This window comes from Filicampus tigris, chromosome 1 (genome assembly GCF_054856515.1).
Source record: "Filicampus tigris isolate MCC_2025a chromosome 1, RoL_Ftig_1.0, whole genome shotgun sequence".
NCBI lineage: Eukaryota > Metazoa > Chordata > Actinopteri > Syngnathiformes > Syngnathidae > Filicampus > Filicampus tigris.
This window is the reverse complement of record NC_141217.1, coordinates 14,090,322-14,116,513: the sequence shown is the minus strand read 5'-3', so window position 1 is coordinate 14,116,513 and position 26,192 is coordinate 14,090,322. Positions and strand designations below refer to the sequence as shown.

The following is a 26,192-nucleotide window of genomic DNA, read 5'->3' as shown; positions in this document are numbered from 1 at the left end:
AATGATTACTTGTACCCATAACTTGACGATAGCCTCAGCAGGTGCACAATTTTTTGCCTCCTTTTTGGATTCATATGGTGCCAAACTTGGTTGCAAGCAGAAGTGTTAGTTGTAAGGGTGAAACCACTGAAAGGTATAATGCTAGAGTGAGAAGCATCCCCCCCAAAAACATTTTTTGAAATGTGCTAAAAAAAAAGTAGAGCGCTGGACGGATTAAACTACGTGCGTTGTAGTTTACCTTAATGTATTCCACATAAAGTCTGACAGTGCGGAAATGGACTACAACATTGCTTTAATCCCATTGGTGGAAGAAAAACAGAAGATGACGCGTTGTCCTTTCCGAATGGCTGCTTCCCGGGGTCAGAGTGTAGTGCCGCACTAACGCTGACGTCGACTTCCATCCATAGCAGCATAATGGCCGCGTCGATAGCAGACATGCCGACAAACCGGGCCGTTTCTAGATTGTCGTCAAAAACACGGATGATTCAAAGTAGGTCAACCATTTTGGAAAGCGTTGTTATATTGCTTTCGTTAGCCTCCTTGTTGCACTGTGCTGCGGCCGACGGCAAGACGCTGGTCCTGCTGGACAACGTCAACATCAGGGACACACATTCAATCTTCTTCCGTAGTCTGTCAGGTAAGCGTCAATTATGCTATTTTATTATATTGTTTTGTAAATATTTTGTCCTTCCTGTGTATACAAACCAGATAAAACATTTTCGGGAGTATCCTGGTTTGAGTTAAATGTTGCACGAAATGCATGCTAACATTAGCCTAGCTTCATTAACGATCTCATGATCCACCTATCAAAATTTGCTCACTATGACCGCTCTGTGGTGACCAATATGATCGCACCACGACCTAGAATTCGACCCATTTGTACCCCAAAATCACTGTTCAGGAGATTTTTATCAAGTGGACTTTATAGTGGAATCTTAAGTCAAATGAATCGTTGTCTACTTTGGCGCACCTTAATTACGTCATTGTTGGCGCATAATTATAACGTTCGGGATTAACGCCAGTTGGTGTAACATAAATACTGATACAAGATATTTTCACTTTTTGTTTTTATTTCAGGTATTGTTTTTAAGTTTAATTTATAAATTCTTGCGCAACACGGATTTTACCATGTGTTGTAAATTATAGCAATGAAGTTTCTGGAAAAAAATACACCTGCTGCTGAACATAACCCATAAATGTTAAATAAATTACTATATTACATATTATTATACTAATCGGAAAACATGATGTGCTTGAGGAAAAAAAACAGAGCGGTATCTGTGAAAAGAAATCTAGAAAGGTTTACTTGCGTCTCTAATTTAGAAAAAATGTTGACTTAGAAAAAAAATTGACAAATGTAATTAACAGCCCTTCCTTATAAATATTTGGGTATAAATCAATAGTTGTGACATTATTAGTTGTGAGACTTGAGTTGCTATCGCCTTATAGATAGATAGATAGATAGTGGCCAAGACTGACAGATACTGTATGTCATGTGTGTATTCTGTTTTAATGAAGTGGCTATATGGCGATGTAGTCTTTTGAATGTACTTGTTAAACTAAATTGACTTTTATAGTATTGTGTCTGACAGTGTAGTCTGTTGTGTGAAAAGTATGTGTGCTTTATGTGATCATGTAGTTGTGTGGCAGTGACGGTGTAGTTGTTGAGTATGTCGACTGTTTTATTTGACTGTGAGTCTATTTAATGTAGTTGTTTTCCTGCATGGCCTTTTTTTTTGGTACTTTGCGTCAGTGTTGCCAGTTTAATATATATATATATATATATATATTTTTTTTTTTTTTCAAACATGTCAATGTAGTCTTTTTTAATGTTGTTTTCCAGCATTAGCCTTTGTGGGTCTGTATGAGTTAGTTGGCATATAGTCTTATTTGATAATTATTTGGCTGTGTAGTCAACATAACTATGTGATTACTGTAGACTGTTTAATAGTGTCATGTGCCCATGCAATCACTTTAATGTTGATGTTTTCCCGCAATGACTTTTCAGATCGAGGCTTTGATCTTACGTTCAAAACCGCCGACGACCCGTCACTTTCTCTCATCAAATATGGCCAGTTCCTGTATGACCATCTCATCATCTTTTCACCGTCTGTTGAAGGTACATTCCTTGCCCTTTTCTTCATATTTCTGGGTCACATTTTGTCTTCTATATTCCAAAGTGTTCTCTTTCTCATCTACAGACTTTGGAGGAAATATCAATGTGGAGACCATTACATCCTTCATTGATGGTGGAGGAAGTGTCTTGGTTGCTGCCAGTTCTGATATTGGTCAGTTGACTTCTACCAGCTCTGGCTTAGGTTAAATATTATTCAAAATGTTCCAATGTTATCCCCCCCCCCCCCCCCCCCCCCCCCCGTAATAAATCAGGTGACCCGCTAAGGGAGCTGGGCAGTGAGTGTGGCATCGAGTTTGACGAGGAGGGGACTGCCGTTATTGACCATCACAACTACGACAAGTCTGATCCTGGAGAGGTAACCTAATTGTACCAATGCCTTGCCGCACTGTTCTTACTCACAAGATCATCTTTTTTGCCTGCAGCACACTCTGATTGTTGCTGAACCAGAGAACCTGCTGAAAGCACCAACCATTGTTGGTAAAGACACCAATAAACCAGTGCTGTTTAAGGGTGTCGGGTAAGTTAAGATGATACTGAAAAGGGACAGCATCTGATGTCACTCTAATGTCCTGTACACTAATACACTTTGATTATATACTCGAGTAGTGTTTCCCAACCTTTATTGGACCAAGGCATACATTTGCATCAGAAAAATCACACAGCAAACCACCAAACAAAAAGTGTGATCATGTTCAATTCAAACGCAAAAATCTGAGCCTTTTTGTTGAAAAACCCCCAAAACAAAGCTAGTTTGTATGAACGGCAACAGGGGGATACAGATTGAATGTACCTTCCACCTATGTTGTGTTACATGCTACAAATAGGAATCAAAACAACAACATTGACACATGCTTCAAATCAAAACCTAGCAAATGCGGCCTTAAACATTGCAAATAGTGATGAATGTGACCCCATGTGAATGCCATGTCTATCTCTTTTCAGCATGGTGGCCGACCCCGACAACCCTCTTGTGCTTGACATCCTCACCGGCTCGTCAGCGGCCTACTCATTTTTCCCCGACAGACCCATTTCTCAGGTAACAATGCAATATAATGCCCCACACTGCAGTTGTGTATGGATTTTTTTAGTTTTCTACATGGATTGAACGCTTTGTTCCCGTTTCTTGATATGAAGTGAATCAAATATTGACTAATTTGTGCTCTTTTCTCTAGTACCCACACGCTGTGGGCAAAAACACCCTGCTGATTGCCGGCCTGCAGGCCAGAAACAACGCCAGAGTGGTTTTTAGTGGCTCGCTGGACTTCTTCAGTGACGCCTTTTTCACCTCTGACGTGCAGAAAGCCACACCTGGATCTCAGCTGTCAGTGCCGTTTCACTGTATTTGTCCTGGTCGTAGTTGTTGCTCTTGCATGCAAAAGCAATGTACCGTGTTGTTTTGTCAAATTATGATGGTCTCATTCCTCATTCCTTGTAGACATGAGCAGACAGGCAACATGGAACTGGCTGAGGCTCTGTCTCGTTGGGTGTTTAAAGAGGCTGGCGTCCTCAGGGTGGGTGAAGTTAGGCATCATCCCGTGGGAGAGAACATGCCCCCTGCAGCATACACCGTCACCGACCTTGTGGTGAGTTTTGCAGTGGAGTAGTGCTGGGCAATATGGGAAAAAATCACAAGAACGATATATTTTCACTTATCCTATAAAAAAATATACAACACACTCCTCTAGATGGCAGTGGTGGTTTAAATGAAATGGTAAGTCAGTGTACTTTTCATCCCAATGTTGACTAGTGTGTGCCATCTAGAGGAGTCAAAAATAAAACTAGTTCATGAAGCAAATTTGAAGCTTTGTTTCCCCTTCACTACAACGCAATGACTGCTTACTTTTTCTCACCTTATTTTGAAGTAACGTTAAACAGACCTGTATCAAATGAGAAACGCATCCAGCAGCCCTAATGCTGTGATATAAAATCATCAAATGTAAACATAAGTGAAGTAGGCCACATATTTTTGCACAAATATAGAGATCAATCTAAATAAGAGGCATAAAAAAATGTCTCTAACAGAAATTGATATAGAAAAAAAATAAAGATGAGCGCTACTGAAATGTATTTTTAACAACATTATGCAGATCTCAAAAGGCAAAATCAACACAGCTGGGCATTTTACTAACGTCATCCGTCAGCAGCGTAGGTAGCCGGAATACTCAGCTCTGAAAATCAAAACTCAGTACTCTATTGTTAAAAATAATTTGTAATTGTAAACACATTTGTAAAAGCTTTCAATATACTGAATGCATCCATTTTCTAAATCATGTAAAGTTATTGGACAAAGTTTTAAAGGGTGAAAAAAAAAAAAAAAAAGCATGTCTCCTTTTTAATGGAAAATGTGTTGCACATGCAGGAGTACAGCATTGTCATTGAGATGCTGTCTGAGGGCCACTGGGTTCCTTTCGATGGTGACGATATTCAACTGGAGTTTGTGAGAATCGACCCCTTCGTCAGGACTTACCTTAAGAAAGATGGTATGAAGGCATGCGCCTTTACTGCTTTGAATCTTAACATACAGGATGCCAATGGAATTTTTGATTCATATAAAGATGGGGAATACAGCGTCCAGTTCAAGTTGCCCGACGTGTATGGAGTTTTCCAATTCAAGGTGGACTACAACCGACTGGGATACACACACCTGTACTCGTCCACTCAGGCTAGTTCCGCTTTCAAATCTGATTCTTACAACTTTTAGGAAAGAAAATAACCTGAGAGAATAAATGAATGTATCATAGAAAAAATAATCATATCCGTGCACTGCTGTTGTGTTTGTCACAATAGGTGTCAGTGCGTCCCCTGCAGCACACCCAGTATGAGCGCTTCATCCCCTCGGCGTTCCCGTACTACGCCAGCGTCTTCTCAATGATGTCAGGACTCTTTGTCTTCAGCGTTGTCTTCCTGCACATGAAGGAGAAGGAAAAGTCTGACTAATTTGGCAGAAACAGAAAATGACAAGCGAACTTTGAAAGCAACTCGAAAATTGAATCCATTTGTTGGGGTACAATGACACTCAAGTAAGTGGCTGGTGGATGTTTTTATACAGGTGTTTGGGCTTTCTTTTACACTTTACTTCAAGCCCCGTGAAAAATCAGAATTCTGTTGATGTTACTTCATACTTGGTTGTGAAAAATTTCTCTAATGATGAAGCGACAACAGCAATGTATTGACTCTTGTTTCACAATGTGGTAGCCACGTGCACTGAACAAAAATACCCCCACTGGTAATTTGTGTGAAGACTTTTTTTTTTTTTAAACAATAAAATACTGACATTCCACATGGAACTGTATTACCAAGATTGTTTGGGTCTGATTTTGCAACATATTACAATTTAAACAATGTACAACCGCAGCAAATTGACAATGTTTAAAAACAACAACAAAAATTACTTCGAGAAGTCAACGCAAACATATTTTTTTCAAGAAAGCAGGTCAGCCGTGATTGGTCGTTACCTGAGCCCTGAGTAGTTATGTCATTTTCAGTCGACAGAAATGACAAAATAGCCACCCCCTGAGATGGCTAAAAAGGGGTTGATTTTGCTGCTTAACTCCTATTCCACAAACGCAATATTAATCAGAATGATACGTTTCAACTAGTGGGCCTGCTGGGAACATATTCTTGAAAAAATGTGTTTAAAAAATGTGTGTTTAGAACATGTATTACTCACAACATTTGGGGGACAGCAGCATTAGGATAACATTTTTTCCATAGGTGATATTTCAAGAACCTTAATTTGACTTCTAAACATTTAATGTCAATCTATTCAGTCTTTCTAGTTTTTGCACAGCTAATCAGCAGTTTGCAGCAGAGATACCAAGGACAGTCACAGAAAGGTGAAGAAGTTTATTTACTTTTATACACTTTATCCGTGGATTCAGGGATCAAACACCTGTTGTGAATTTCGCGACTCCAAGCTCCAAGTTGTACCAAATACCAAAACATTGAACATATGTTCAAAGTTTTAGAGAAGTTAAAATGTAGTTCTCTCATCAATCCTGAAATTTCACCCTAAAGCCAACAAACTTTTTGTGAGTAGTATAGAAATACGAGATGTATTAGAAAGGTTCCAGGTCTGGTGTCAAAAGATATATAGTTTTACACTTACCCTAAAATAATCCAACGGAGTCTAATGCTCTTTCCAAGTCCTGCTACACTGTCATAAACTTGTCAAAGGATTCCTGAGAATTCTCCGTCTGCCATTGTGATGTCATACACACCTTCAAAACGGGTCCCCTTTATTACAACCTGGCCGAGAGCTTGGAAAAAAGGTCGGGTAATCACAGTAACCATGTTGTGGGATAGGGAAATTGCTCCAGCACGTCTGTATCCTTCTCGGTCAGAAAGGGTGTTTGCAACTCTTGCCTCTTCTCATGCACTGAATGAAGCAAACGCCACAGGATGACTTGTGTAGAGGAGCTGGTTGATTGTCCGGCCTACACTGAAGTTGGGTTGTAGTTTAGGTTTCAAAATATATCAAATTTGTCCTGGAAGTTGTGTTAAACTCCTTACCTTGTGAAAGGGAATAAGCATTCACAAGCAGGTGCTTCCCATAGATGCATCATTAAACAATGTACTCTTCTTACAGTATGTTTTTACTTAATTTCATTTTAAACCGGAGCTTTTAGAAGTAAGAAATGGATGACTTCAAATAAAACACGGCAAAACAGAAAACATTTCTCCCATGTATAATGTGACAGCATTTGCTGAGAATTCCTCGATTCAACCTTTGCGGATTACCTAGACCTGGATAACTCAAGATTTGCATTGTAAAATAAATAACGACGTTGGTACATACTTTTTAATTAATATTGGAACAGTACCATTGGAAAATTACTTGTGTTAAACATGCTTAAGATATTTCGTAGGCGGCGCTTTTTGGGGGCTGTGACTTGTACAGTGACGTCACGTTTCCTGAGACAATGAAAGCAATGGTTAGCCGTTTAGCGCTAAGCGTAGAAAGTTAGCATAAGTTAGCCGCCTCTCAATGTGTATAACTAGGTGAACAATAGACATAAAAGTAACTGCATGAGAGATGCTAAGAAGTCACATTTACTGCCATTGTAGTACGATGCGGTTATCCGTGGTTTCTCCCAGCTACCTTAAATGTCTTTAGGTAATAATCGTAGGACGAAATCAAATCATTGCAGTATTATTAAGCTCGTCGGGTTGCCTGACGTGTTTAACGAAACCGACAATACTTAATGTGAATGTGTTTCCAAAGCTGGAGCCGGTAAATTAGCGAGCTACGGCGCTGTTAGCTTTAGCAAAACTAGCAGTGCAGTAGCCAGCTAGAGTCAGCTGACAGGCTTCAGTCTGCCGCGCCTGCTGTCAACAAGAACCGCGCGCGATGGATCAACTCAAAGTCAAGGACCGAATTCTGGAAAACATCTCCATGTCCGTCAAGAAGGTAAGGTTCCACTTGTAATTTTTGAACGCGCAGATGTTTTTGTAAGCAGGCTTGCGCTCATCTCGAACCAATTTGGTCACTCGTTGACTTTGTCATTTCAAATTCTACAATAGCCAGTCACGTCCCTGTAAGTTACGATGACCGCATCGAGGCACTGCGGCATACGGGCAGTGTTTCTCAGGATGCTTAACGTGAGCACATTTCAGGGGGTTCGTGGAAACATTTAATAAATGAATAATTAATTTCCTAGATCAATAAACAGTGGCCCATCGCTCTAAAATCACAATTGTCGCGTAGGTGTCAATTTAAGTGTCTCATTAAAGCTTAGATGACTGATCAGAAATAGTTCAGTGTCTCATTCTTGATATTTAAAGTTAAGATGTTTGTTCAAAGGGGATCTATTCAAAGGAGCGCTATTTTTGGTGGTAATGTTATGAGTTATATCGGCAGATTTTTGTATTTTTGCTTTACTTATTTTCGCGGCATCATAATGTTTATTTTTGATTAGCCATTGTTCAAATTAAGAAAACTACATAAAACGAGTTCCATTCATTAATCAGTTGTGATTTACTTTTGGAGAATCGTCAACACGGATGTGTGAGTGGCTTCTCATGGTATTACACAAAATCCCGTGGATACACAAGCTAAAAAGTTTGGAAACCACTGCAATATGGGGCTAAACAGGGCAATCTGCCACATATTGTACGTACGTATTTAAATTATACGTTTCCTGCTTTACAACTATATGTGTCAATAAGTGTTAGGTATCCATTCGATACACTTGAAACACGGTTGACTTGTGGAGTACAACGACAGTACAATGCGGAATTTATGAAAATATTGAGCCCGGTGAATGTCCAATGGACTTTGTGGAGTAAACAAAACAAAAACACCATTGCTTTATAGCTTGAATACGCTGTCAACTAAAGAGCACAATGGTGTTAATTGTCAAAGCCTCGGATGTGGTAATCGATTAGTCCGTGTGCCCTATTTAAAATTGCCAACAAATTCAACATACTCACTGTGAAAGCAAATATAATTGTACTGTGTTGTTTACTGCTACTCATTACTTGTGAGGAAGGAAGATGGATGAAACAATGACTTTGTGTTGGTAATGTTCAACACACTTAGCCTCCGACAATCATAATTATTTATATCCCCCAATGCATTGCAGAGACCATGACAGCTAAGCCAGTGTTGGGAAAGTTCGTTTAAACTAGTTCAGTTCACACATTTAAAAATGAGCTAGTGATTCAAAATTTTGAACTTAATTCAGCGTTCCAAAAATTAACTAGTTCATAGTTGTTGTTTTTTTCTTGCAATATGTTGCTGCAAGCTATTACCTTCAAAATACAGGCATTTACCCATTGCAGCTACCCATTCAGTCCACTTGTAGCCAGCTGCAACTTCCACCTTACAGTCTCAAAAACGTGAGCAAAAACGAGTTGCTTGAATGATTTAAAAATATGTGTGTATATATATATATATATATTGAATGAGGAATTAAAACAAAAACTAGACTTGTTGCTTGAATGATTTGAAACAACATTTAATGATCAAAACTAGACTATAGTCCTTAATGTGCAGGCGCAAATACAATCTGAGGAAGGAAATAAGCTGTCACTGCCACTACCTCTTTGTCCCTCTACCTGCCTAAAACTCAACTCAATTTATAGAGCACTTTAAAACAACCACTGCTGCACACAAAGTGCTGTACGAACAAAGACAGTTAAAACAATAAATTACCGGTAATAAAAACGAATCATCAGGCAGACATACACTACCCTCAGTTCACATTTGCCCAAAATATGAACGAGTCCATGAACTTTTATTCATTGAACTCATTCAGCCTTTGGTCAATACTGCTGAGTCTGACATACTTTCCACCACTTATCTTTATTTCTGTCAAATATGTTTTGCCTTCACTTTGGTCTTTACTAGTAAATTTAAGTCACGTCATCAATTTCCATTTCTTGGCTCTGAATTCTTCCCTAACTTGTTTTGCTGAATGGAGCAGCAAGGTTGTCTAAACATTAGGGATTAGTTAGCAAACACAACAAATTCAGAGACTGATTATACCTCGTTATTACTTACCGGTACCTTTCAGATACAAATAAGTTTTGTCTGCCAATAGAGATCAGTTATACTGTATTTCCTTTTTGTACCCAAGTTTTCTTCAATTCTTCATATGAAAAATAACACTCTTGTACTTTCAATCCCAAGTTAGTCGCCACCGGCGTCGTCATATTGTGTTTCTACAGTTGCAGAGTTACTTTGCAGCATGTGAAGATGAGACTCCAGCCATCAGGAACCACGACCGGGTCCTGCAGCGACTCTGCGAGCACCTTGACCATGCGCTACTGTACGGGTAAGAAAGTTGTCATGTTTCTATGACGATGGAATGAAATGATCACCTTCCACCAATGTGTCACGAGGCATTTGAGCATGACCTTTTCTCCACTGCAGGCTGCAGGATATCTCCTCAGGCTACTGGGTTCTTGTCCTTCACTTCACACGGAGAGAGGCTGTCCGCCAGATCGACGACCTTGAGAACATAGCAACTAACCTGGGTCGAAGTGAGTCTGACTTGCATTCTCACACACACTCATGAGTGCACTTCAAGAAGCCTCACGGTGACTGTGCTACTAGGTCGGGCATGGTTATACCTGGCGTTGAGCGAGAGCTCTTTAGAAAGCTACCTACGCCTCTTCCAAGAGAACCAAGGACTGCTACAGAAGTACTACTTCAAGTGAGTCATTTAACCCAAAAGGAATCCAAACCTTTTTGGCAGTGTTGATTGAATTGTCGCGTTTGAAAATGCAATTTTTCATCCCATATTTACATTATATTTGTGCAGTCCTTTATGTTAAGATGACAGTAAAGCCACATTTATCACGGCATATAAGGTCAAGATCCATCTGCTTTGGAGGGACCATATGAGAGGAGCAACATGACAAGTGGCTGCTCTCTTTGTGGAATTTTCAAAAAAACATGTAATGAGCACTTGAAATGCCGATAACATCCTCAAAACAAATGCATCGATGACAATTGATTCTTGACTAACGTGTTATTGTGTAATTGTCTAATGTGTTATTGTGTAATTATTTGAAACATTACGGTACGTGTCAAGCTGGAGAACGCCAGGGAATTTCAGCCGGCACAGGCCTATTGGTGATTTTTTTTTTTCAATGTATTTTTTAAATTTTATTTTATTTATTTTTTTAACTGAAATTTTCAGCCAGTCAAAGAAGGGTTTGCCTGAGTAGCAAAATGAAACAAAAGGGTCAAGGAGATGGTTTGATAATAATGAAGTTAATACAGTTTGAATCTAATTTGAAGGCATTTTCTTTTTTTTTTACCAGATTTACCGTGGGCAATATCATAATAAACAAAATGCACAAAAGACACCCTTCATCAGATTGTCAAAATTCTTGGTGCTTTGTCCTCATGTTGAAGTTGCCACTGCAACCAGTCTCTACATTTTGACAGACTGTCATTTTTGGGAACTGGCACATTGCTAATAAAACTTCATTTTATACAGTTTTACCGCTCTCACAGGCTTTAAACATATTTGAATGTAGACACAGTTTAACTTATTAAAGCACACTTTTCATGCACATTGTGAATGTATTTTAATACAGAATAACTTGAAAACAAAATATATAGAAAAAAATACTGTAGTGGCTTTCAAAATGTTTTACATTTTTGTCCACTAGATAGTGCTACTTTTTTCCATTCAAAGCATGCAGCAAAACAATACATATTGTATCGTTTTATGCAAACGGGCTTTGCAACTAAAATAAATGCATCGCTACTGTTGTTGCTTCATGCCACGTATTTAAAAAGAATTTGCGCGTTTCATGCCCAACTTCTAAAGTGTTCTTTGACCTCTGCATCATAAACTAATTGAAGAAGAATTTACAGCGCATGCAAATGTTGCGATGAAAGCTAAGATGTGTGGATCATATTTGTTGTCGTAGGAATGCGCTGGTCTGCAGTCATGACCACCTGACTCTCTTCCTCACGCTGGTGGCTGGATTGGAGTTCATTCGTTTCGATCTGGAACTGGTACGCGTCTCTTTCACGCTATCCTTCCCAATTGAATCCGTGACGCATTGCTAACCTCCCAATGTGATGCTCCAGGATGTGCCCTATTTGGACGTGGCCGCCTACATGCCAGAATACTACAAACCGCACAACCTGTTGGACTTTGAGGAAAGGCTGCCCAGCTCGGACAGTTTATCCCTCAACTCCTTCACCTCCTTGACGTCCACCAACCTGGAGTGGGACGACAGTGCCATCGCACCCTCAAGTGAAGGTGGGCTGAACATTATCGGCGTATCCATGGAAGTATCATGCGGATGCTGAATTTACCTTTTGAGAGTTGGCGTTAGGATTCCGCAAGTGAAGAGAAAGTGGCACATCACTCCTGTTACATTTATAGTTTCCACTTTTCGATTTATTCTCCTTCCATTGATTCACTTTTTTTTTGCATGCTATAATTCACATTATTTTCAATTCGTACAAAGCTCTCTCTAATGTTTCATGTTATCCCTCCTTTTTTTAGATTATGATTTTGGTGACATCTTCCCCGTGTTGCAGGCAATGCCAAGTGCAGACTGGGAAGGTGGGACATTGGTTAAAACTTTCCTCCCCGCCAATCCATGCCCTTCCTATTTCCTTTGTTTTCGCATTGTGTTTTCCATTGTTTTGCTTCATGTATGTTGTGTACACACTGCACTGCTTTGGCATGATATTAGGAAAAATGTGGTGTTTTTTGTGGAAAACTATCATTTTTTCTTATTCAAGTGGAATTCTTGTGGAGGCACATTTAATTATAGTCCTTGAGTATACGTACTTGATCACCAGCAATGGCTTGCGCATAACTGCAACAACTCCTTTGATAAACATTTCAAGATAATGCAGCACAGTGTTTACACAGTAATTATAGTCATGTCAAAACACTTTTTTTGTGTTGCTCAATATCGAACAATTTTAGGTCATAAAATGAGGGGTACTTGTCAGAGATAAACAAATGCTACGGTTTGTCTTTGCAAAATATGCATTTGTGTTTTCAGGAATTACAGTGGTGCCGTAAAATATGAATGTGTCGCGGGTTTCGTTTTTTTTTTTCTTTTTTGTGCTTTTGTGTTGACTTGTGAGCACAGACTTGAGACGTTAGAGCTTTGTGGTGGCAGAAAACTCAAGTCAGTTCACTGCAAGTGAAGTTGAATTTTACTGTCAAACTAAATATAAAACAAAGAGAATTACACTTTGTATATTTAGCAAAAAATAACAACATTAACTTTGCCTTTGCAATGCACCCGCAAGCGTAATGCTAACACCTAATGGAAAACGGCATGGACAGGCTAATGATTAGTACCATTACTTGCGGTGTTAGGACCAACGTTTAGGCAACGGATATTTAAAGACAGCTATGGAGCAACACATCTATACAAACAATATAACAAAGTTAGGGATCAGGTTGGCCTTTGAATAGTAAAAATCCACAATTAATTTACACCCATTTAATGGCATTGAAGGAGAGAAAAACATGTATACATTTTTAACCCAGAAAATTCTCGATTAAGCAGAGATATACCGCCAATAATTGTTTTCCATGAAAATTGTAGGTTACTCACCTCCCACCACAAAAAAAAAGATATTTTTTTGACAAATAAATCAGCGACTCTGCAGGTGAAAAAACGTAAGTGGGGTTCCACAATACTCGCATATATTCTTTATCCTCTGCAAAAAAAACAACCAATATTATACAGCCAATATTATTGCACCTTACTGAGGGTCTGAGAATAATGGTGACTCTTAATTCGTTTGTGTCTGTCTGGCAAGGTGGACACTGGGCACACCATTAGGAGCAACACAATTAATCGAGTTGATGCACTAAATCATGTTTGAGGATCTGATTATTTTCATTCTATTTATTTATGTTCTGTCTATATGTTTTATAAAGTATTAACAATGCTATTTGACCAATTAATGGCAATTCCATTCATTTTAATGGGAAAGATTGATTTGCAACGTGAGTGTTTTGAGTTACAAGTGTGGCCACTTATGATTGCTCTGCTGATATTGTATGCATGAAGCTCATGTGGGATGCCATCCTAATCCTCCTTTTCCTTTAGCGCAGTGAGACAAGTGCGGCTCTTGTCACTGTTCTCATCTTGTCCAGTCTTTCTCCTTCTTGGTGTGTGACACTGGTCTAGAGTCTGATCACAAGTTGTAATAAACAAATAACCACCAATGCATATTCTTTACTGCTTATCCTAGTTAGGGTTGAGCTGGAGCCTCTCATCTAACTTTGGGCGAGACAGCTCACATAGACAAACAACCATTCACACCTATGAATAATGGCCAAATAGTATCTTCAAGAAACCCAAGATGCATGTTTTTGGAATGTGGGCAAAAGTTGCAGTACCCTGACAAAACCCTTGCTAGCACAGTGAGCGACACTGAACCCTGAAACTCCGAACTTTGAGGCAGATGTGCAAACCTAGCCTTCAACGTGCCGCAAAGCAATAATTACAAATATCTTTAGTCCTGTGCTTAAATTGCTATATATTTTTCATATCTGCTAAATGCGTTGAATTTGGTTGACTCATGTTATGGTTTTCACAGGACTACTTTTGACTAATTGAAGCGCCTCAATTCAAAAGTGCATGCCAAATGTGAATATGTGAAGTCTTAGTGTAGTCTTTGTAAAGAAATCCTCAGACTAGGCCTGTGCCACTTCTTCTTGTCTTTTACTACTACTACTACTACTCGATGGCTTCCGATATTGTCTTAAGTGTTTTGGGCCCTGCTGATGAACATCAAGAATGTGGCAAGCTCTAACTCATGTGTTGTGTGGAGTGGAGATGTAGAAATACACATTGCTTCTGTTGGTTGCTACAGATAAACACTGGTGAACAGAACATTTTAATCAAAGATGTCTGTGAATATATTTCTGACGCTAATTTTAAAAATGTCTACTTTTTTCTAGCGTGTTAGGTTTTTTTAGATATTTTCTTGTTTTTATTAAATTAGACCTATAAAAGCTTGCGCAATACAGATTTTACCACGTAATTTATAGCTTTGATGTTTCAGACAAAAAAAATCCCACCTGTTGCTGAACCTAACCCTTAATTTATTAATATTACTAAATATTACTAATATTACAATATTACACGTTATGTATTATTATTATTATTATTATTATGAAAAACTGATGTGGTAAGGAAAGGGCAAATTCGGAATCGGCGCAAAAAATTATCTAGACAAGTTTACTTGCATCTCTTATTTAAAAAAGAAAAAGGAATTTCTTGACCAGTGTAATCTGTAGTTTTTGTAGTGGTACAATATATAACGACTACACCTATGATAAACCATTTATCATTTACAAAATGTTGTGTATTTCTATAACTCCAAAAGCAAAGATGTAAGATGTTTTTTTTTTTTTTTTTGTCCTAACTCAGTGTCTTGATGTCTCTTTCCACAAAAGAAGGCGACCTGACCGACCAGGCCAGCTGCCCGAGGTCCAGTGGTTCTGATCCTCTGACTGTCATCAGCGACTCGGTGGTCTTACCTGCTGGCAATGGCAAGGTGAAGGTGGGGGCTTGTCTATCGTCGCTCAGTCCCGCATCCAGACACAACCCTTTCAGTCATGACTCGGACACCAACACCTCGGCTGACGTCACGCCGGTCCACGTGGCTGGCTGCCACACCGCTTGCGCTGGAGACGACACAGAGAGCAACGAGCTGGAAGTCATTCGGTAAAGTAGACCGATGACTTTCTTACAGTACCTTTGTCTACATTAGCGCTTCTCAAACTTTTACAGAATGTAAATGTAATATTAATGACCGCTTATAATTTTGTTTGAAATGTCCTAATTATAACAATACGCAGCATGTATTATGCACTTAGCAATTTAATGAAAAATATCCTAAATGTATTAAAAGTAATCTGGACAAAAGAGAGATTGGCATGTTGTCTTGGGCCTCAGCACGCGTTGCAGTTTCTCATGTGGCCCCTTTGCAAAGTTAAAGTGGAAGTCAACGCAAACATTTTTTTTTTCAAGAATATGTTCTATGCAAGCCCACTAGTTGAAACAGGGCATTCTGATAAATATTGCATTTGTGGAATAAATCGACTCGTTTTTAGCCATCTCTGGGGGCAGCCATTTTGTCTTCTGTCGACTGCAAATGACAAAACAGGTCAGCCGTGTTTGGTTGTCGTGAGGAGTTGTGATGTCATTTTCAGTCGACAGAAGACAAAATGGCTGCCCCCGGAGATAGCTAAAAACGAGTGCATTTTGCTGCTTAACTTATATTCCACAAATGCAAAATTAATCAGAATGCCGTGTTTCAACTAGTGGGCCCACTGGGAAGATATTCTTGAAAAAAAATATGTTTGGGTTGACTTCCGCTTTAAATTCCCACCCCTGCATGAGAGCACTTTTATCACACTTTGATAATCACTAGCGACAGTGCGAATGAACAGCTTCTTCCTCTCGACATCCAGGATGGCAAGACGAAGGAAAGCGAGCAAAAAACGACGCGGGAAGAGCTCCACAGATTCCATCAGCAGCATCCAGAACTCCTTCTCGTCCGAGCACGTAGAAACGGACGGCAGCTTCCCAAACGCGGAGGATTCCGATTCTTTGAACTGCACCGTAATCCACCTTGACGGGGCGGGAACAGAAGTGGCAGAGGGATGCGATGAGGACGGCGTGGAGGCCCTCCTGAGGCTTCCTGAGATGACAGACACCTCCATGGATAGCGTTGGCCAACCCCTCCGGGATGTCATGGACAGACTTAACGAGGAGGTCTGGGACCCGCCCAGGTGCGAGGAGGGTCCCGAGCCTCCTGCGCAGCAGCCCTTTCGGGAGGACTCCGGGGGTGAGCCTCCTGACCCCGACTGGAGTCCAGACCTCCTGCAGGTCGCTCAGAATGTACTCCGCCTTACCCCCGACGATCCAGACTCTTCTCCCCCAGGTGGTGGGCACCATGACCCTACAGAGCATCGCCAGTCACAGATACTTTCAGGTGGCCATGAAGATCAAGCAGAGGCAAAAGCACCGGCAGGACGGGAACCCGACGTGACGAATGAGGAGGAATCCGATGCGGACGGTTGTAAAATGACTGTTGTGCAAGAGGAGAAGCTCAGTCCCTCGGAAAGTTCCCATCCTGCTGAATTTAAGTAAGGACGCGATCTGTACTGTGTTTTTTTTTTTGTTTTTTTTTAATAACACGACATGCGGTTTCATGTCCACTTTTTGTCTTTTAGGGTGGACAACAACCACTTACTACTCCTCATGATCCATGTGTTCCGAGAGAATGAGGAGCAACTCTTCAGGGTGATCACCTTATTGTATCGTATACAGTGGCGCCTTGACATCAGAAAATATTCATATCTCAAATCAACTTTCCCTGTTGAAATGAATTGAAATGTGCTGCCGCCATCTAACGCTGGGGCTCTGACGTGCATTTGATTGTCTCATTTTCCTTGGATCTCAAGACAAAAAAGGGTCAAGTGGCACCTTGTATCTCGAAAAATTGTGAAATCAAGGCACCGTTTGTATACTGATTGTAGCTCTATATGGGCATAGTAATGATTAAATAGCGTTTTAATTTTTGTGGAGCTGTTCGTTCATATGTAGCTGCCGATGTTAACAAAACTGCAATGCATTTATGATGCAGCATATTCCATCTCATCTTTTTAGATGGTGAGGATGAGTACAGGCCATATGGAAGGGGACCTGCAGCCTCTTTACCTGCTGCTGACTGACTGTTACATCTACTTGCTGAGGAAAGGTCAGTGCGTCAGCAAGGAAATGTTGCACTGATCCGTACTAATAATACCCAAATTCTGTGTGCTCTACCCTGCTAAGTGTGTGACCTCTGAGGTGTTCTGCCTACTAGTGCTGCACGGGGTACTGGTACCAGTACCGTACCGTGATTTTTCGGCGTCAAAAACGGCTTGATATCATTTTTTTAAAAATACCTGTTTTAAAAAAAATAACAAAAAAAACACGCTGCTCTGCTCTGCTGTTCTGTGTCCAAAAAGCACAGAGGCTATAAGAGCTGCATATCTGTCCATGAAAATGCTCATAACCGGCTCCATACTGAATTACAGTAGATGTCGCACTAATGGCTCTACAAACCTCTGTGCATTTTCTACTAACGACGTTTGTTTAAAAAAAAAAAAAAAAGGAACTCATTTTCTTAAAGTTTAATTTACATGTAGTCTATAAATACTGTATAAATAATCAAGTGTAGAAAGAAACAGTGTAATATATTTATCTGACTCCCCCACATGTGTGCAAAAGTGTTTAACACTGTTTAAAATGTTATTTTCTTATCAAGCAGACCCTAATATTTTGAATTAATAACACATTTTTGAAAATGTGAAGATTTTTTTTATCAGTTTTAATTATGCCGCTCTTGATGATTTGAGATTTTTTTTTTTTTACCCTTTCGGTAGCAGTATTGAGGTATTTTATGCAGGTATATTATCAAAATCCAAATGTTGATATTGTGACACTGCAGCCTACTACCTTTTGCTCTTCTGCCTTTCTTTAAGGTGTGGTGATACTTTGTGTGATTCTGCACAGGTGCAGCAGAGAAGCCTTACACGGTGGAAGATGCTGTTTCTTACAATGAGCTTGACTATCTCTCAGTATGATTTTTTTCCTTGCCTTATGCATGTCTTTCTGCCTACTTCAATCTGTCTCTGTCTACAGTGCAAAAAAGAAGTCTGTCATGTTTTCAGGTGGGCCTTGATCAACAGACAGTGAGCATCGTTTGCACTAATAGAAGAAGGAAGTTCCTGTTAGACACAGCTGATGCCTCCTTGACCCTGTGAGTGTGTTTCGACACGTCTCCGTGTCTCTTCACGACTGCCCATGGTAATCTCATCACCTTTCGCCTCCAGATGGTTCTTGTCTGTTCTGAAGACGGCCATGGTGAAGGGTTGCCGCGAGCCCCCGTATCCTTCCATCCTGACTGATGCCACCATGGAAAAACTTGCTCTCACCAAATTTGTCTCCCAGGAATCTCAGTGTGAGGTGAAGATGGCCAATGGCCTCTTGTTGTTTAAAATCTGTGTTTCCCATCCTTTGCGCCAAGGCGCGTATTTTACATTAGAAAAGACTCACAGCACACCATCAGACAAAAATGTTACAAAACGTTTAGCATTTGCTCACAAATGTACTTTCTTTTTGAACACAAAGCTATTGGTGTACTGTAGTCAGCTGTATAAATACCACATTGATTGTACCTTCTGGAGTGTAGTTAAAGTGGAAGTCAACCCAAACATATATTTTTCCAGAATATTTTCTATGCAGGCCCACTAATTGAAATACGGCATTCTGATAAATGTTGCATTTGTGGAATAAGAGTTAATCCACCCGTTTTTAGCCCTCCTTGGGGGCGACCATTTTGTCACTTCTCTCGACTGAAAATGGCATCTGAGTTGCTCAGGGCTCAGATAGCAACCGATCACGGCTCACCTGTTTTGTGAAGCTGAGCCATTATTGGTCGTTATCTGAGCCCTGAGCAACTGCGACAGAAGTGACAAAATGGCCGCCCTCTGAGCTAGCTAAAAACGGGTGGATTTCTCATATTCCACAATCGCAATATTAATCAGAATACCATGTTTAGACAAGTGGGCCTCCATTGAACATATTCTGGAAAAAAATATGTTTGGGTTGTCTTTGTCTTCAAAGAATATTTACATGTATTTGTGGTAAAGAAATTTGAGACCGGTGAAGTGACTTGCCAAGACACAGTGGTTGGGAATCACTGATTTAAGAAAAGACTTGAGGCAGCGCTTCTGTGTACCTCCAGGTCTCTGAAGTTTCCATACATCTGTATTCACTGGTCCACTGGGAGGATCCCATGGATACAACCTTGCCCAACTTGATATTACATTCCAGCACCAAGGAAGGGCTGATGCAGTACCGGTCTGGCTCCACGTATCTGGGCAAGGAGCTGTGGAAAAGCTGCTACCTCGTCCTCAGGTTGGTATACAAATCTTTTCTTTGTGTTGTGTTGCGTAATACAAGTGTACACACAATGCGCGGTTTACTCTGGGCTGGGCCCACGCAGCCCACCCTGTCCGCCAAGCAATTAAGAGTGCTGTAACGTGCGAAGCAAATGGTAAAGATGTTCACATAAACATAATAGTTTTGCCTTTTGGACTAATCTATGTGACGTTCTCAGCAGTCTAATTACTTTGTCCTCCTCTTCTAGCAATGGAATTCTGTACCTCTATGCAGAAAGGGCTGATGTAACGCCTGTGCTCTCAGTTACTTTGGGGTAACTTTGATTCATTTTTTTATGCCACTTGAAAGGTGGGCAAAGGCAGCGATGACACGTGTCCCGTATACCCCCCACCCCTTCTTATGTCAGAGGGGAATACTGCGGAGGGTGCCGCCGTTCAAACAGCACCGAGCGTCCACATGCCTTTCAAGTCATCCTGACAGAGCGCCCCCCTCTGGAGCTCAGTGCCAACAATGAACAGGACATGGCTGACTGGATGCAGCTGCTCTGCCAGTCTGTCTCTAAAGGAGTGAGGACAGACTTTTTTTTTTTTTGACTCAACCAAATGTTTTATATGTATTTATGTTAATGATTTACCATTATTTGCCTCTAGTGACAAACATTGTCACCTTCCCAAAAACTGTTGAAAAATTAGAGATAGGCTGATATGGGTTTTTTTTCAGGACCGATACCGATGTAGTCAAGCAGGCCGATAACGATATTTGGAGCCGATATTCATTTTCAGCAAAAAAGAAAATATTGGCGTCAAAATCTGAAAAAAAATTAAAACTATTAACTGTGATGAAACATCTTTAAGCATGATTTAAATGAAAAAATGTTCAATTTTTAACATTTTTATTTGTATTATTATCAATGTTAGCATATTATAACATCTTTGTAGTAAAATTCTTTAAAAAAAAGGGGGGGGGGTTGGGGGTTGGAATTCCAGGGTCATTAACATGTATTCAAAAGTTAAATGAAGACTTTAACAATAAGTCCATAATTCTCTACAGTAAATAAAGTCCTCCAAAATTTAAAATACGACAGAAAGGTTAAAATGTCACTTATCTTTGTTTTGATTTTTAAACAAAAACAAAAAGCGCAGAGTGTTCCCAGGGTAAGTAGAGTCTCTTATAAAGTTAACTAAAAAAATGAATGAATAGTTCCTTTAAGTTGACACCATTTTAAATTGATGTATTATCGGCCATCGTATTTTTAAAAAGGTGATATTCGTCAAAAAACAATGTCGGAGCCCATAGTCGCTCTATCCCTAGTAAAAATATTAAACAGTCCTTGACCCAATTACTGTCTTCCTTTCCAATGTAGACAGGGCTTTGGCAGCATCTTAGGCCGTTTCAGAGAGCCTGCAAAAAAAAAAAAAAACACCAATAGGTGTTTTTGTGACTTGTAAGATTTACTAACAATTTGTTCTCCTCCAGGTCATCCTCCAAGGCGCGGCCCCCACCCCGTGTATCCCGTGTTGTCTGGTTGTGACGGACAGCAGGCTGCTGACTTGCCATCAGGACTGCCAGACAAGCTTCTTCCGCTCGCTGGGCAGCGCCGACATCTGCGACGTCGAGGCCGTCAGCCTGGAAGCTGACATGGAGTACTGTGTCATTGTGAGTGGACATCTATGACTGTATCGAATGCCTTCAATATGTCCTCCCGCTGGAACTTTCATTCACCGGCGCACATTTTCTGCTTGTTTTATGGGCAGGAGTTTGCCGCGGACCGTGAGCGCTTCCTTCCCCCGTGGGTCTTGTATTTCAGCGGGTGTGAGGAGAGAGACCGACTACTGGAGGTGTTGGACAGCGGGTGGAGAAGCATCTTCCAGGTGGGTTATTATGTATATTTTTATACATGCGGAAGCACGGATGAGTGGTTAGCATGTCTGCCTCACATTTCTGAGGTTTGGGGTACCGGGGAACGGATTCTGATTCAGTGGTTTGAGTTTTGAGCATGGAACAAATTAAACTCGTGTCACAGGTAACCACTGTACAAACCTGAAAACATACTTCATCATCAGTTAATATGCTTTTAATGAAATTATTAGGTATTGGTATATGCTGTTTTTGTTCATTGTGATTTACAAGAAATAACCTTTTTGATCATCAACAATTACATTAGCTTCTATAAATGGAGATTTTATTGAGCAAATCCACCATGTCAACAACTGTATTTTTGCGTGCAAGGTTACTCAAAATTAGAGGTGCAAAAATGAATCGACAAATAATTGATCAACAAATGAATTGATAATTATTTTTGAAAATCGATTATTCTTTTAGATACATTTTTTATTTCAAATTCTTCTCTAAGGTAAATCTCCAATTTCTTTTTTTAATCCGATTCATCAATTTAATGACAAAATAATCAACAGATTGTTCAGTCATTAAGATAATTGTTAGTTGCAGCCTTATTGAAAATAAGGTCTTCCAAACTATTCTGCAGGCGTGATTGAAGTTAAATAAATGTTGAGTTTTTGTGTTTGTGGGGTAGTTGCTGCACCTGGTTTCTCCTGTCAGATTTTATTTATTTTATAAATATGTCCGCATTTGAAGTACTGTACCCCTCTTTCTTTGGCATACAGTATTTGCGTAAAGGCCTCACAGTCGACGATGCTCTTGAGCAGTTGTCCATTTACCAGCATGTCTTGACTGTCCACAGGTGGCGCTCCCCCACAGAGAGGTGTGCGAGCCGTCAGTGCAGAAGCGCTGCAGCGAAGGCCTGGCTTTAATGAAGAGCGCCTGGCAGCGGGCAGACAGTTTGGCACGGGGCCGAGCGCAGCGCGAGCCTTGGTGCTGACACACACACACACACACACACACACCGAAACACACACACACTCACACATACAAATGCACACCAGTGATAGGTCAGCACACTCATATAAGGCACAGCCAGATAGAAATGTTGTATATGAGCTATAGTCACTGATTTACAGTTAAAACGATGTTTCCCCACTTGTGCACCAACGCCTATGTTGGTCCTCGTACGATACACACCACTCACAAAACAGTAGGGCTACTCGGCTTTCGGGTAAAATTTCACGTTCAACCTAAAATGCACTGTAACCTTTGCAGGTGAGCTTATTTGACCTTTTCTATGTGAAACTGTTCTGTATTTTCTTACTTTTTGCACAACATGCAGTTGTCTAACTGCTGAACAAGAAAAATTCAAAACAGGTGTCCTGCTTGAATTCAGTCAGAAATGATATTTGGGCTGCAACTAACGATTGTTCTAATAATTGATTCATCTGTCAATTATTTGGTCGATTAATTAGATTTAAAAAGCGCTTCTTTCAAATGCAGAAAATCCGCAAACAAACTGATGATGATTCAGTTGCTGGTTTGGTCAGTAAAGTCTGTCAAAAAATCAAGAAAAATGTTGATCATTGTTTTCTAAACACAGGTATTTGAAAATGTTTTATTTGCTTTCATGGAGAACGTCAGCAATTGGACAAAAGTTACTGTTGAGGTGCTGAAATTTTGTTGTGCAAAAAGTACAGGAAGATTGAACATTTCTGGTTCATCCAAAAATCTCACTGAAAGCTGAGTATCCCTAACTTTTTTGAGTAGTGTACATACTGGTGCATCTAAATAAATGTCAGTATTTTACTGCTTCCATTTAACCAATTTTACCTGAATTGAAAATTATATAGATGATCTACACGCAAAGTTATTATTGAAAGGATTGTAGTGTACATCTAATGGAAATTCACAATCTCAAGAAATTAACTCGGCAGGAACTGGCCTTCTGAAAAGTATTTTCCATGTTTAAAGACGCCATATATCAATACTAGGCTAAATTTCACTTTTTGAAATCAACTACTGTACTGATATGAACTTTTCTACAATATTCAAATTTATGAGATGAGATATATCGCCGAATTGATGACAAAAGCCTTTTTGTGCACTTGACATGAGCAGACGGCTTCCATGCAGACTTGCACATTGTTTTCCTCATGGTACCAATGAAGCATTTTGTTCGTTATAGGCCTGCTGCTTGTGTCATTGCGAGGCAGACCTTCTTGCAATGCAGTAGCACCAAATCACCATGATATGATGCACTTGTTTTTCTTTTTGTCTCTGGAACCACAACCATTGTGCTTTTATCTTGTAATTTTAATTCCTGTCAACGGGAAAACATTGTAGTCAATACAGCAAATGCAAACCAGGTTTCTGTGATATAAATAAAAATAAAGCAAGATAAAACTGTTTACAATATTAATGTGACCTACGGCCTTCACAACTCAATTGAAAAAAATATTCAGTCTTTTTCGATAACGGAAGTAAAAATAACTGCAGCGATAATGCAGTTGCAGAAGTGTGCACACCCTCTTCAAACCAGGTTGTGGTGGTGTTCAGAATGAACCAATTACATCCAAGCTCAAGTTCAAAGCAAGCCAGCACGCACCTGCCAAGATAACAGGTGCCACTGATCAACCCCAGATACATTTCAATTGTTCTAGTAGGCTGTTCTTGACATTTTTTTTTCTTTCAAGCAGAATCTTGAATGCTAGTGCTAACACTGACTGCTAATTAATAATAAATGGTAAAAGGGATACTTTTATTTCTGAGTAGCCACATTGGAAATTGAATGAGGGCGTGCACACTTGTGCAACCACATTATCTCAATTGTTTATTTTTAGTTCCCCTCTTAAAGATGTGTTTTCATTGAGTTGTACAGGTTATGTCACAATATTTGTTAAAAAAAAATTTTGAAAAGGGGGTGTGTAGACTTCATATCCACTGTAGATATTTGACTTACACGTGCCGTCATGTCGAGTGCTTTAATCTTTTCCAAGTGCCACTTGATTGCCTCTGCTGCCCTTTTACAAACAAATCTAATCTCAGGTGAAAAAGGTACTGAGCATCCAAAATTCGCCACTTTCTCACGTTTTTTTAATTGTTGCTTTTGTATTGTAATTCTTTTAACTTCCGTATTGTTCAATGGAGCTGAGAAGAGTTTTTTTGTGTGTGTACAAAAGGAGTGAAAATTTTAGTTAATGAGTTAGACCTCCACGTCATTGTTGACAGTGAATGGCGTTCGAGTACCCAAGCGCACTTTATTTTCCATCACATATATACACCAGAAGAATTATGAATACTGCTTGTTTGCGGTGGTGTACAACTACTGAGAGCTGTCACTAACTTTGATAACATGACAGAGTCAAACGTATTGGTGTCAGCTTTCGTATAATGTTGCACAATCATGAACATATTGTTACACTCAAACCTCTCTAACAGTGTTAATCAAAATTAATGTTGTGGCTGGTTGGTGTTGAAAAAAAAAAAAAAATCTGTGTTGCGGGATTCCCAAAGTTGGTGACGTTGGCTTCCAGACAGTGAAGTTCAGATGTGGTAAGTGGAAAGCCATCATGTTAACAAGAAGTCAAACATTGCTGGCCAATGATGGATGACATCTTATACTTTTTTGTTTTCATGAAAATATCATATAAGTAAAATGTGTGTTAAGTTACGCTGTTTTATTGGGATGTTAATGAAGCACTAATGAAACAGAACATGCACATGCCAGTGTTGCTGTTTTCTTTTTTTTTTTTTACTACTGTCAACTGTGCTAATGATTGAAAAAATAACCTGGTGGCAGAAGAGAATAAAGTGGAAAATGAAAGGTGTGTGTAAATCATTTGCATTAAAAATTTAATCATTTACTGAAAATGTTTTTTTTTTATGACAGTCGCATCACAGTGCTGTGCCTATGGAATGTAGCCACACATAAGAATAGAAACAGATGGTGAGCGTGTGTGTGCAGGAGCGACATTATTTTCTAGTTTTGCACAAACTGTGCAGTTTGATGCGAATTGACGCCACTCTGCGCGTGTTGTTGTAGTGCACTTAAACCAAGGATCTGCACAAGGAAAACAAAGTGGAAAGAGTATGAGTGTCATGACCTAGGACAATTGAAATTGACTTGCTATGTCCCATGTAAAACTATCGTTATGTCCATTACAGCCGAAAAAACAACAACAACAACAATGTGGAATAGAATGTAAAGAATGTAACTGTTTTGGTCGCACTTTTGTGCTTCAATTATTAGACATTGTGCTCCTCCTCCTGGCATTAGCACCTTGACCACATGGGGGCAGTATAATAAAAACAGGTGTGAATGTGAATGGTTGGTTGTCTATTTTTCCCCTGCGACTGGCTGGCAACCAGCTTATGGCCTGCCCCACCTTTTGCCCAAAGTCAGCACACCCTTGTGACCCATGTGAGGATAAGCGGTACGGAGAATGGCTGGATGGACATGTAGTGCTTGGAGCCAGAGGAGACACCCCAACTCCTGTGTAGTCATATTCGTCCTTCTTCGCAGAGAATAAAAAGACTATGTGCCTGTGAGAATTGTAATATGGTCTGTCTACATGTGTTGCTGCACCATTTCTGTCCAAATGTCTGTCTGTTGCTTAAGTGGTTGGAACACCACCACATAGATGCTAGATAGATATATGCTATGGTTAGCTCATATCTGGTGTTTCCCATTATTTGTTAGCATTGAGCTGAATACACAAAGTGTAATTTTCTTTGTGTAATGTTTAGTTGGACAATCTTCAATTGGGAGTACCAATAAACAGATTGAAGCGTCTTTTTT

General features: G+C 39.8%; 2 protein-coding genes and 1 long non-coding RNA gene across 8 annotated transcripts; 2 read left to right on the top strand and 1 right to left on the bottom strand.

The window, feature by feature from the left end:
• The first annotated feature begins 310 nt into the window (after positions 1-310).
• Positions 311-5,429, top strand: ddost (dolichyl-diphosphooligosaccharide--protein glycosyltransferase subunit (non-catalytic)). The gene is made up of 11 exons (XM_086041928.1): positions 311-637; positions 2,009-2,119; positions 2,202-2,288; positions 2,389-2,492; positions 2,560-2,654; positions 3,080-3,173; positions 3,310-3,458; positions 3,573-3,720; positions 4,497-4,617; positions 4,693-4,799; positions 4,925-5,429. Exons 1-11 carry the CDS (start codon positions 415-417, stop codon positions 5,072-5,074), a joined length of 1,389 nt encoding a protein of 462 aa, XP_085898054.1. The 5' UTR covers positions 311-414; the 3' UTR covers positions 5,075-5,429.
• On the bottom strand, positions 2,741-7,685 carry LOC147152901 (uncharacterized). Its single transcript, XR_015088258.1, has 2 exons — positions 6,650-7,685; positions 2,741-6,578 (listed from the first exon to the last, which is right to left on the bottom strand). It is a non-coding gene; the product is annotated as an uncharacterized LOC147152901 (long non-coding RNA).
• plekhm2 (pleckstrin homology and RUN domain containing M2) lies at positions 7,010-26,186 on the top strand. Of its 6 annotated transcripts, none has more exons than XM_086041042.1 (21): positions 7,010-7,547; positions 9,809-9,915; positions 10,014-10,123; positions 10,197-10,296; positions 11,528-11,615; positions 11,691-11,865; positions 12,115-12,174; positions 15,049-15,316; positions 16,066-16,743; positions 16,831-16,900; positions 17,267-17,357; positions 18,158-18,222; positions 18,316-18,404; positions 18,478-18,610; positions 19,392-19,564; positions 19,797-19,862; positions 19,956-20,115; positions 21,026-21,205; positions 21,304-21,420; positions 22,251-22,381; positions 23,580-26,186. In XM_086041042.1, the coding sequence occupies exons 1-21, from the start codon at positions 7,488-7,490 to the stop codon at positions 23,641-23,643; spliced, it is 2,985 nt and encodes a 994-aa protein (XP_085897168.1). In that variant the 5' UTR covers positions 7,010-7,487; the 3' UTR covers positions 23,644-26,186. The 6 variants fall into 6 exon arrangements, 5 of the variants coding, with proteins under 5 accessions (XP_085897168.1, XP_085897090.1, XP_085897431.1 ...); XM_086040964.1 differs by having other exon boundaries at positions 15,046-15,316; XM_086041305.1 differs by lacking the exon at positions 12,115-12,174 and having other exon boundaries at positions 7,011-7,547.
• Positions 26,187-26,192: the final 6 nt, after the last annotated feature.

Excerpts from the sequence above, each read along its gene's own strand:
- ddost (XM_086041928.1), top strand. The coding sequence starts at position 415 with ATGGCCGCGTCGATAGCAGACATGCCGACAAACCGGGCCGTTTCTAGA. Across the intron at positions 2,120-2,201 it reads CTTTTCACCGTCTGTTGAAG|ACTTTGGAGGAAATATCAAT; the intron begins GTACATTCCTTG and ends TCTCATCTACAG. Across the intron at positions 3,459-3,572 it reads GCCACACCTGGATCTCAGCT|ACATGAGCAGACAGGCAACA; the intron begins GTCAGTGCCGTT and ends CATTCCTTGTAG.
- plekhm2 (XM_086040964.1), top strand. The coding sequence starts at position 7,488 with ATGGATCAACTCAAAGTCAAGGACCGAATTCTGGAAAACATCTCCATG. Across the intron at positions 17,358-18,157 it reads CATCTACTTGCTGAGGAAAG|GTGCAGCAGAGAAGCCTTAC; the intron begins GTCAGTGCGTCA and ends GATTCTGCACAG. Across the intron at positions 21,421-22,250 it reads GGTGGAGAAGCATCTTCCAG|GTGGCGCTCCCCCACAGAGA; the intron begins GTGGGTTATTAT and ends GACTGTCCACAG.